At 37.0% G+C, this 12710-nt stretch overlaps 1 protein-coding gene across 8 annotated transcripts in view; it reads left to right on the top strand.

Moving 5' to 3' along the window:
* Positions 1 to 12710, top strand: part of Dlish (Dachs ligand with SH3s) — a 206694-nt gene that overhangs the window by 71565 nt on the left and 122419 nt on the right. For all 8 annotated transcript variants that reach the window (XR_011017519.1, XR_011017520.1, XR_011017518.1 and 5 more), the window contains exon 3: positions 3163 to 3424. Coding sequence is in view for 5 of the 8 variants with exons in the window: in XM_067135166.2 (XP_066991267.1) it covers positions 3163 to 3424 (262 nt within the window). In the remaining 3 variants the exon portion in view is untranslated. The remainder of the gene's footprint in view (positions 1 to 3162; positions 3425 to 12710) is intronic.

Raw genomic sequence — 12710 nt, 5'->3', positions numbered from 1 at the left:
TGACCCTTGTTAGTGGGCATCAGAGAAGATGCTATAAATGGCGTCATCTGAAGAAATGAAAAACTGAGGATACAAAAGTCCTGACTCCATTTCACTCAGAAAGCATCGGCAGAACCTTAGAATGTAAACATTTACAATAAGATACAAAATTTGAAAACTAGAAAAGTGGCCGGAATTGATAAGATTTCTGGGATATACTTAAGACAATGGGTTGGGATATAGTACCATATCTGAAGTACTTATTTGATTATTGTTTGCTTGAAGGAGCTATACCAAATGTATGGAGAGTTGCTATAGTAGCCCCTTTGTATAAAGGAAAGGGTGAGAGACATAAAGCTGAAAATGACTGGCTAGTCAGTTTGACATGCATTGCATGTTAACTTTGGGAAAGCATTCTTTTTGATAATATTAGACATGTTTGCAAAATTAATAACTGGTTCGATAGAAGGCAGTTTGGGTTTAGGAAAGGTTATTCCACTGAAGTTCTATTTGTAGGATTCCAGCAAGATATAGCAAATGTCTCGGATTCAGGAGGTCAAATGGATTGTATCACGATTGACTTGTCTAAGATATTTGATAGGGTGGACCATGGGGCATTACTGGCAAAAATGAGTGCAATTGGATTAGACAAAAGAGTGACTGAATGGGTGGCTATATTTGTAGAAAATAGATCTCAGAGAATTAGAGTAGGTGAAGCTATGTGACCCTATTAAGAGGGGAATTCCTCAAGGCTGTATATTTGGACCTGTATGTTTTCTTATATATATAAATGATATGAGTAAAGAAGTGGAATCAGAGATAAGGCTTTTTGCGGATGATGCTATTCTGTATAGTGTAATAAATAAGTTACAGGGTTGTGAGCAACTGCAAAATGACCTTGATAATGTTGTGAGATGGACAGTAGGCAATGGTATGATGATAAACGGGGTTAAAAGTCTGGTTGTTAGTTTCACAAATAGGAAAAGTCCCCTGAGTTTTAATTTTCCTTATGAGAATCATTGTACGTACCAAGGTGTTAATATAAGGAAATATCTTCATTGGGATAATTGTAAATAAAGGGTACAGATCTCTGCACATGGTTGTGAGGGTGTTTAGGGGTTGTAGTAAGGATGTAAAGGAGAGGGCATATAAGTCTCTGGTAAGACCCCAACTAGAGTATGGTTCCAGTGTATGGGACCTTCACCAGGATTACTTGGGTCAAGACCTGGAAAAAATCCAAAGAAAAGCAGCTTAATTAGTTCTGGGCGATTTCCGACAAAGGAGTGGTGTTGCAAAAATGTTGTGAAGTTTAGGCTGGGAAGACTTGGGAGAAAGGAGATGAGCTGTTCAGCGGTATGTAAATATTAAAATATCACATATATCGCATATCATGGTATGTTCCGAGCTGTCAGTGGGGAGATGGCGTGGAATGACATTAGTAAACAAATAAGTTTGAGTGGTGTCTTTAAAAGAAAGAAAGATCACAATATGAAGATAAAGTAGGAATTCAAGAGGACAAATTGGGGCAAATATTCGTTTATAAGAAGTGGAGTTAGTGATTGGAATAACTTACCAAGGGAGATAAGTGCAATATATCAAGTAAACGCCTTTGCTGGCGAGATGTAGTGTTTACAGTGCACTATGTCTTCTAGTATGGGTTATAACAAATTTATTACTTTCATTGACCTGTCTCAGTCCCATCCTTGGCTTTGACAATATGAAAGTGACTGAGGTATGAGTGATGCTAGTAATACCATTGCTTATGCAGCCAGTCCCTGTTATGAATGGTTTGAAAATATCGCTCATAGGGTCGGTTGGTGCATGCATTTCAGTGGGCTTGGCAGACTGATACATAATAGCAACGGCTGGCTCGGTGAGGAAAGCAACGGGAAACTATCTCACTCCTCATTTTCCTAGTATGGCTCTTCAGTGACACCTAGGCTATACATATATATACATACATATCAAGTAAATAATGTATGTGCATGTTCAGTCTTCAGCCCTAAGGCTGGTTTGATCCTTAACAGCTCCGCCATCAGCTCTCATAGATGGCCTAGGCATCACTGAAGAGGCGTACTAGGGAAATGAGGAGTGAGGTAGTTTCCCGTTGCTTTCCTCACCAAGCCAGAAGTTGATATTACATAGCAGTCTGCCAAGCCCCTGAAATGCATGCACCAACCGACCCTATGAGCGATATTTTCAAACCATTCATAGCAGGGACTGGCTACAGAAGGAATGGCATTACTAGCATTGCTCATACCTCAGTCACTTACATATTGTCAAATCCAAGGATAAGACAGAGACAGATCAATGAAAGTAACAAAAAACTCTAGCCCATACCAGAAGACATAGTGCACTGTAAACACTAGGTCCTTGCCAGCAAACCCATAAATAATATTAATGAATATTGAATTTTCACGACTGCATTGTAATCGAAACCGACTTTCAACCTATTAGATCGTGTTACGTACAGTTAGTACGTGTTGAAGAGATGTTAAGTACAGAATAAAAATGGCCAACCAGACACCAGTGGGATCCAAACCGGGAGGTTGTGGATAACTATAAATGATAAACCACAGTAATGTGGATTGTAGAAATATGTACCTTTAATTTAAAGCAGACATAATGAAAATCGGTCTAGTAGTAGCCGTTGACGGATTGTAGATAGAAAGCATACTTGTCACATATGGGCGAGTAGCATTATCCACATGCTAATTTCGTTAAAAAAATTATAATTATGATTGAAATAAAGAAAACATAGTTTTGGCACATAGTACCTTTTATCTAAATCACATTTTGTAAACAGCTATCCAGTATTGCAGAAGAAAACATTTTGCGTTTTAAATATATAAATTGTAGGTCTTCGTCCATAATCATCTTCATATTCACGACTTATGAGAATCAAAACCTACTCTACCTTTCACCATTCAATCTTACTATCACTACGTAATCCAGTTATACATCATAACGTTCTTTTTATCATTTTTATAATTTTTTACTGCTTGATCTGGAAACAGAAAATTTCATTCTTTTAAGAATTTTAACTTACCATATTTAATAAAAGCTGTTATTTTATTTTGTAAAGGTAATTCCATGAAACTGCATTGAAGTATTGTATATGGATATCCCCATAGTTACAATCAGTCAATCTGTGTTCCTTCAAATATACTGGTATTGTTGCAGGTGGTGAATATTTTATATCGTGAGAATGACTGGGTGTATGTCATAGCTGCTGATAGTAGACAAGAAGGATTCATCCCTCACTCGTACTGCACTCCTTACAATTCACATTTAGGAGAACTGGCTCTCAGTAACGTGAAGAAGAAACTGCCTAGAGAGCAGAGAAACTGCAGTACAAATAATAACAGCAATTCTACAACTGGGATCGGTGCTGGAGAAACAGGAACTGGTGAAACAGAGCCTCAGGAGAGTCGGACTGGAGGAGGTATTTCAGAACTCAATTATGAATCAGAATGGTGCTTTTGTTTGGGTGATTTCCATAAAATATCCTATTGTATTATTTTATATAAGACAGAAATCTTAGAGAGTAAGAGAGAGAGAGTGGCATTAGGTTTGTGTCAGAGATCAGTTATCTTAGAGTATTGAAGTAAATTTATCTTCACACTGAGACAGAAAATTTGTGTGTATGACATGACATGGTGGTGGTGGTGACTTATTATTGTCAGAAACATCATAATGAAAATTGAGTACGTAGTAAATAAGCTTTTGTAATAACAAGCTTACGTAAGTAGATGTGTAGGCTTTTACTTCTTTCCCTTAATCAGTAATTGGACAAGTTTTACCTCAAAGCTAATGTACTGCTTTGGATGCCATTGGATCACAACAATTACATAAAATGATTTTCCAGGCCTTCAGCTGAGAGCTTTGTGTCTGGCATTCAGAAGACTAAGCTTCCGATTTTTTATGTCATCTTCGATCTGATTTGCTCAGGTTTTCTTGGGAACCATTATTTGGATCTTCCATTGAGCTGATCTCTGTTACCAGAATAAACGGTGAGATAGACACTATTTGGACATTCGGCACACGTTGGTTGTTGGCTGATTTCCACACTTCAGTCTGATGGTTTATTACAAAGCCGGTCATGCAAAGAGATCTCCAGATTTGTCGGAGACACCACATCTGGAATACTTGTAGTTTGCTCACATCTGCTTTTAGCATTGTCCACCCATCACAACCATATAGCAAAACTAGAAGAATAAGTGAGAGAAAGATGCAGATTTTAATTTCAATCTCAATGATGTTTCTTCCACAAGCACCATTCAAGCGATCCAAAGGGAGCTGCAGCAAGATAAATCCTACTGTGAACTTCAGCAGTTGATGACACTTTCTTCTCCTGCACTAGTGAACCAAGGTATTTGAGTTCACGGACTTGTTCAGTTTTATTCCCAGAAACGCATACTGCTGCTGATGAACTGTTGGATGTCATGACTTCGGTTTTGTCTGTGTTAATTAGCCCATATAATTCGCGGGTTCTCCAAAAATTGTCAAAAAGTACCATAGCTAGTGGGATGTAAAAAACATGGTTATTAATTTGGGGATAATTGCTGTAACTTCTAGAAGACCGAGCTCGATAGCTGCAGTCGCTTAAGTGCGGCCAGTATCCAGTATTCGGGAGATAGTAGGTTCGAACCCCACTGTCGGCAGCCCTGAAAATGGTTTTCCGTGGTTTCCCATTTTCACACCAGGCAAATGCTGGGGCTGTACCTTAATTAAGGCCATGGCCGCTTCCTTCCCACTTCCAGCCCTTCCCTGTCCCATCGTCGCCGTAAGACCTATCTGTGTCGGTGCGACGTAAAGCAACTAGCAAAAAAAAAAAAAAAAAAACTTCTAGAAGGACTGTGACTTCCACACCATCAGTTGCAAATACAGCTCTATCATCAGTGAACATTTTGAAAAATTTACTAAAATAATGAAAATATACCCAAATTAATCCCATGCCTTGTTTAAGAGTGAAAACCCAACTTTGAAATGGTCTTAAGACAAAATAAATAGAGTCTCATAATTTTTATCACTGGAAGAATGGCACAAGGGACACTTCGCGATATGATCTGACCACGGTTAAAGTTAAGTGCACATTAGTCCTCTGTATGTCTACCTGTTAGTCCCATTTCCTGATGTGGGGTCTGGGATGAGGTGAGATGAATTTACACGGTGCGTTTGTATGGCCAGATGCCCTTCCCCAATCTCAGTTGAGGAGCTTATGAAGGTGAAATGAATGATGGTGAATGAAATACTGTAAGTAGTGGAAGGAAATGGTTATGGCCTATGCATAGTAACTCACCCAGGATTTTCCTGTAAGTGAAAATGGGAAATCATAGAAAACCACTCTCAGGATAGCCGATGGTGGGGATCAAACTCACATGTCTCCCAAATGCAGCGTGGCTACTTGGCTCAGTACACATTAGTCCACTATTAATTATGAAATATACTGTATGTACAGAAAACTACTTTCAAATATGTTTTGGTTTCATTTCGCCTCTTTGTTCATTAAAAAAAAAAATATATATATATATATATATAAAAATGCCAAGTCACAGCAGTTGAACCCACGCTCCACACAAATTACATAAATAAATAATAAATATTCTGCAGGGTGTGTTTCAGCATCAAAGTTTTATGGGAACATTGTCCCTTGATCAATATTTCGAAGGGGAATAAAATTGTAATTCCAGATACACTCTGTCGCTACGAGTTTCACTCATGTGGTTGTTGCTCTCAGATGAGCTAGAGAAAGAATTTTTGTCTTCAGAGTCACATATACTAAAATCTGACACTACTTTGTCTGTATCACCCAATATTGAAACCATCATCATCATCATCATCAATGTCCCACTCCAGTCACCCAAGTGTGCTTAACAAACCTCCTCCACTCCTTTCTGTCCTTCCACTTTTCCATCTCCATTACTTCTGCCACATCCAATCCAGCTTCTATAATGTCCTTCCAAATCTGATCCATCCACCTTATTCTCGGTCTTCCAACTGGTCTCTTTCCCTTAACTTCTCTTTCCAATTCCCTTCTTGCTACCCGTTCCTTTCCCATTCTTTTTACATGTCCGAACCATCTCAGTCTTGTTTTCTGTATGTTCTGTGCTAACGGTTCTATATTTAGCCCGTCTCTGATTTTAATATTTTGAATTATATCTCTTCTTGTTTTTTAACCGATGTTCTTAAAAATATCATTTCTACTGCTTGGATCTTACTATCTTGTCTCTTATTAGTAACCAGTGTTTCTAGTCCATATATTACAATTCGTATGAAATACTGTTTATATAATGTTAATTTCATTCTCTTGGGTACTTTGTCATTCCATAAAAGCTCTCTGACTTGATGATAAAATGTTGTACCTTTACTTAATCTGTTATTAATTTCAGGGTTGATTTCATTACTTCCATTAATAATGTTACCCAGATATGTAAACTATTCTATATTCTCTAACCATTCTCTTTTTCTCTTTTCCACAGTGCATGACTATAGTTTTCTTTTTACCAATTACCATTCCAAACTCCTTCAGATTTTCATTCCAAATGTTCAGTCTCCTTTGTACTCCTTTTCTCCCTTTCCCCAAATCACCACATCATCTGGAAATACCAAAGCATTCACTTCATCACTACTGATACTCTGTTTTACACGTTTTATGATTTCAACCATCAATATAATAAACAATAATCGCGACAGTGCGCTTCCTTGCTTGAGACCTTTTTTTGTATAAAATTTTCGGTGCCACCACTCCCCACTTGTACACTGCTTTTACTCTCATGATACAACATTTTTCTCTTGTTTGTTACGGGGTTACCCGTGGAAGTCAGAGGTGAAAGAAGGTGCCAGGATGCATGGGTCTAACTACAATGTCAAGAAAAGAATTTAAAAACTTAACTGAAGGTTATATTTTTGAAAAACATCAAATTTAACAACTTTTCATAACAATGAAGCATCAGATACGGTTGACAAATTTTAGACAAGACAAGAAAATCCAAAATTTAGTGACTAAAAATCTGGGCTTCAAGCCCGTCGCTTTTACAATTCTCCTGGCTCAAATTTACAAAAGAGCACAAATTTATACAAGGGCAGAAATCTCCTAATACATGGAGCACTTGCTTCCTCGATTCCAATATCAGGCCTCCAAGAGGCACTTTTACAACACTTGAAAAGAGCTAACGTGCTCTCAGTTCTCCCAAACCTACTCAAGGCAACATTACATGAAAATCTACTAATCACAGACCTTACAAGGCACTATTTACAAATCTGAAACAGGGGTATCTTGTATCCAACCTATTGGGCCGTTGCAGAAAGAAACAGGTTAAGTAAATGGCCCGAAACACAAATTGAATCGAGGTGTGTACTTGCACTCCTGGATATGAATACTTAAAACCTAAAGGGCATCAGGTCGATGAAACATTGGCTATTCCCAAACTACTGAGGTTGCACGCATGGAAATAACTTTAACACATTGCAGAAACGAAAGTGTGGCACCTCAAACCAAGATGAAGGGGAGCTCGAGAGGATCAATCATTCTCTATCCCCGATTTACAGTTAAAGATTTCATGAATTAATTACATAAGCCGGCAGAGAATTACATTTTTAGAAAAGAAGGTTACATAGTTAATGATTTGGACCTTTCCCTTGGGTTAAACTGCGGAGCTAGCAAGAAATAAGGATGTTATGTGGCCATTACCTGGTTGAAGAACTGCTGCCTGGTGAAAGAGACCTCCTGCTTGACACACACACACTCTTGGTATAAGCTGACGATGAATTGGCCAAGAGCCGTGAAAATCCGCAGTTTTTAAACCCTCAGGGAAGGTTTGAGATCATTCATGAATAATCAAGACACACCCACAGAATTTTATTGGTTGAGCTCAAAAGTGACACTCAGAATCGGAGAAGAAACCTGTGATAGGTGGAAAATTAATTACAGAATTTATTGATTGGTTGGATTCAAAACTGGCGGAAAGAAAAGATAAATATTGCCAACCCAAAAATAAATGAACATCAATTAGTAAAAAAAAAAAAAAAAAAAATGAATACAAAACTTCTTCAAATTAAAAGTTCTTTCACTTCGCACCAGGGTGCATGATCATAGTATTTTAGCAGTGACATCTTTTGAAGAAAGTCCAAACTTCTTGATGAAGGACAAACAAAACAAATATAAATCCACACAGTACAGGAAACTTCACAATAACAAAATTTCATCAGATTTCTGTAGTGACATCTTCTGAGTAAAGGTTTAAGTAGGTCTAGTTTCAAGTTCATGGTTCCTCCAGTAGAGGAGTTCTTTTAGGCTCAAGATTTAAATGGGCGGTGTGGAGGTGTACCTCCCGGTACATTGTTAATTAATGATTTTGGTACATTCCTTTTCAGTAGGCATTCCCAAACATGTTTTCTCTTAACTATATCATAAGCTGTTTCCAAATCCAAAATTTCAAAAACCATATCAGTATGATTAATCTGTTTTTTTTTTGTGGTGCCATTTCATTGGAAAACTGCAAAAATATGTTGGCTAATGAGTACTTTACAAAGGAAAAAAATTAAATGTATCCTCCTAATTCAGTACAAGACATAATTTCATCATTAGATGGAGCAATAAAATTCAAACATGTTTCGACATGTTTGAGCCATCTTCAGTCAAGAGAGAGTGAGTGTGAGTGTGTGTGTGTGTGTGTGTGTGTGTGTGTGTGTGTGTGTGTGTGTGTGTGTGTGTGTGTGTGTGTGTGTGTGTGTGTGTGTGTGTGTGTGTGTGTGTGTGTGTGTGTGTGTGTGTGTGTGTGTGTGTGTGTGTGTGTGTGTGTGTGTGTGTGTGTGTGTGTGTGTGTGTGTGTGTGTGTGTGTGTGTGTGTGTGTGTGTGTGTGTGTGTGTGTGTGTGTGTGTGTGTGTGTGTGTGTGTGTGTGTGTGTGTGTGTGTGTGTGTGTGTGTGTGTGTGTGTGTGTGTGTGTGTGTGTGTGTGTGTGTGTGTTTTTTTTTTTTTTTTAAAGTAATCTACATATTACAAGCTAAAAATGTGCTAAAAACATAATGAAGGAATACATGATTCTAATATCTTGTAATGGCTAATAAGTACGTGCACGAAAAACTGCTTCATGCAACGTGTGTATTACACAACTTCCACTAATGGGAGAAAAAATATTACAAGATGATAAGGAGATTTCACTTATCAGTAGAGTTGAAGGAACAGCTACTCCCTTCTATGAGCATATTTGTGTACTTCATTGACTAGTAAAGCCATGAAATTCGAATGGAACATATGTATACTGTATATGTTCCTCCCCCCTGAGAGAAAGAAAAGTAGAGCATATATATATGTTTCTGCCCGTGAGGAGTTAATTCAGTTGTGAAGTCTTTACCTCCAAACTGCATGCCTAACCGATTATAGAAATCTTTCCTCGTGATTGCATCAGCAACCGCATTAAATAATAAAGGCGAGATCAAACAGACTTGGCTGACACCAGATCAGACAGAAAATTCATCTGAGAGCTCTCAGTGGATGCAAATGCAGCTGCTGAATTTACTGTATGTTACCTGGATTAGGCGTAATATTTTCTCAGCCCGTGTTCACTTGTTAGCACTTTCCATAAGTCTGGTCAATGGATGTTGATGAAGGCAGCATGGAAATCAGTGGTAGGAAAAATTTTCTGGTTACCCACCCTAGTTTTAGAGTGTTAAAATGTGGGAAATTTAAACAGTAGAATTTCTAAGCAAATTTGTTGTGTTCTAACAAGAACAACTCTTATCAAATTGGAGGAATATTAGAATATTGTCCAAAGAAATAAGTCTATTGTATTTGGGGTCCAGAGCAATATGTTACAGTACTTTTAATCACCAGTCAGTTTGGTTATCTCAGCATAATCACCAGTACTTAGGTCACATACAGCATTACTGTCACATGTGATTAATGTCACAATCTTTATCGTATCTTTAAAGTTTTTCATACTAGTGAGTTACAATATGGAAACATCATGAAGTTTGTTGTTTGCAGTGATATTGCCAACCAGGCAAGAAAAGAGAACAAATCTTCATCTCATTCTTAAAATCAAAATTGCAAAAATTGGAAAAGATATAAAAAAAATTGTAAAACAATGTTTACTTAATAATTTGACTCCCAAATTCCTAATGTCTAATCATTAAAAGATTAAAAACACAAAAAATAAGGTTGAAAAACACAAGCAAAAATTAATTATCTACAACTTAAAAGTAAAATTAAATTCTTACATAAGAAGAAAGCCATTTTAAATGCCAAATTAATCAATGCACTTCTAAGTGCTCCCATTCTCTTGGCCCCATGAGAATGTGACTCATTTCAACTCCACGTTAATCAAAAACTTTTCTACATTTTATCTAAAAACCAAGACACATTAACCTTTTCTCTGCCAAGTTTCGATGACCAGGCAAGCCCTCCGGGCCGCGTTTTTTTTTTTTTTTTTTTTTTTTTTTTTTCTTTCTTCAAGGAAGAAGCACTTTCTCAGATATATATTTACTGATACTATTAATGGAATGCATATCATTCCCTTAGCCCCGCAGTCCAATCTGGGGTCGGGGATGAAGTGAGATTATATTTTACACCATATTTTTACGGCTGGATGCCTTCCTGATGCAAACCTCAGTTGAGAAAATAATGAATATGAAATGAATGATGGTGAATGAAACTGGGTAAGGAAGTGGAGGTAATCGGCTGTGGTTTATTAATAGGAACTGTCCCAACATTTGCTTGGGAGTGCAAAAAAAAAAAATTCTTAGGACAGCTGACGGTGGGGTTCGAACCCACTCGCCTGCCGAGTGCAGAGCTTCACTCCATAGACGTAGCATGTTAATATGCGTGGCTACTCTGCTCGGAGATACTATTACTGAAATATAATATAAAATTGTTGTTCCAAGAAGTGGTATTATCAAAATCATTTACATTTGGGGAAAAAATAATTTATCTGAAGAAGAGGTGACAATTTCGCATGGGATTCATCATTACTACTTTGTCTTGCACTTTCTTGTAGTTCAATATTGCCACTTAGATATTCTCCATCTTCATTATCAAAATATAGCTCTCCAGAATCACTGTTTATGAGGAGACATTCAATTTCTTCATCAACAAGAGATGAATGTGTACTTGAAGATGCCATGATGGCTAACAGCAGGAAAGATGTTTCACTCCAATTAAGCTGAAATAACACCAGATCGCTTTTAAAACATGCGAAATGGAGTGGTGTATCCGTTGTACAGAACTTCTTTGAGCATTTCCATGGAATTGCAAAGCATGACACTATATTGCGTTCATTTGTGAGATCGGTGATGTACACACTGCACCAAAACGTGTATATACGGGTTTGGCGGACGAGGCACGGCATTCAATAACGTATATATACGAGTTTGGCAGTGAATGGGTTAAATAAAATGTTTGGAAATCTCAACATTATTGGAAACCAATCAACAATTATTCAAGAACAGATTCCATTTTTCCCAATGACATCACCACCCATACTTTCCATCCGCCCATCAAAAACCTTAATTACTGTTAAATGAAACAGCACAAACTATCTTAATTAAGGGTCCCGAATGTAATTGGAGTTCTTCCATTTCAAATAATTTAATAACACTGTAGCCAAAACAGAAAATGCCATTAGTAAAGTACCAATTGATAACAGAATGAATTTGATTTGAAGCTAAGAAAAAACTTAACAACATAATTAAAAAACAAAAGAATTTGAAGATTACAATATCTCAAATAAACAGATAATAGGTCTCAAATGCAAGATAAAAAACAACAATATTATAATCGAAACCAGGCAAATAGAGAGAAGAAATCTTTATCTCATTTATCAAAATCGCAAAAAGTGGAAATTACATTTAAAATTTGTAAAACAATGTTTATTTAATAATTTGACTCCCAAATTCCTAATGTCGGTTAGCCACATTTATGTATACATTTATGTCGGTTTTGATTACAATGCGGTCATGAAAATTCAATATTCATTGAATGGACGCACTGTACGGTGTGATGGCAGTAGTGCCAGACCTGTAGCTTAGATCCTTTCCAACAGAACAAGGATGACCTAGGCCAAAATAGCTCAATTGGTCGAGCAACCGACCCGAAATCGGGAGGCTTTGGGGGATCCCACGGGTATCCAGTTGGCCATTTTTGTTCTGTACTTAACATCTCTTTTACACATACTAAATGTATGTAACACGACCTAATAGGTTGAAAGTTGGTTTCGGTTTATAATGTGGTCGTGAAAATTCAATATTCATTAACAATGTTATAGTCACCAAAGTCGATAAAGGGAATACTACAGTCCTGATAAACAAAGATGATTACATAAAAAAATGGAATAGGTTTTTTCAGACAAATTTTTAATAACAAAAGAAAGGATTCCACCAACGAAATCCAAAAAAATCTGAAACATTTACTCAAGAATTCATCCTTTCTTTTCAACAAACATGAAATTTCCAAATGAATAAACATGAATCCTAGGCTCCCTACAGCAAAAGCCCTGCCTAAAATCCACAAAGAAAATATTCACATCAGACCGCTTATCAGTTTTAACTTAACCTACAAAACTTCTCAATTTATTTAGAAATTTTAATGAAACATCATTTTTTAAAGAGAACTTCAGTTATAAACTCAATATAATTTTGTAGCACCTCCAAGAAACTTAATTTACAGCCCTCTCACACTTTACACTCCTTCGATGTCTCCAATAGGTATTCCAGTATTCTAATAAACAAAAC

Source organism: Anabrus simplex, chromosome 1, assembly GCF_040414725.1.
Source record: "Anabrus simplex isolate iqAnaSimp1 chromosome 1, ASM4041472v1, whole genome shotgun sequence".
Lineage (NCBI taxonomy): Eukaryota > Metazoa > Arthropoda > Insecta > Orthoptera > Tettigoniidae > Anabrus > Anabrus simplex.
The sequence above is the reverse complement of the archived record's forward strand: the minus strand, read 5'-3'. Positions and strand labels throughout refer to the sequence as shown.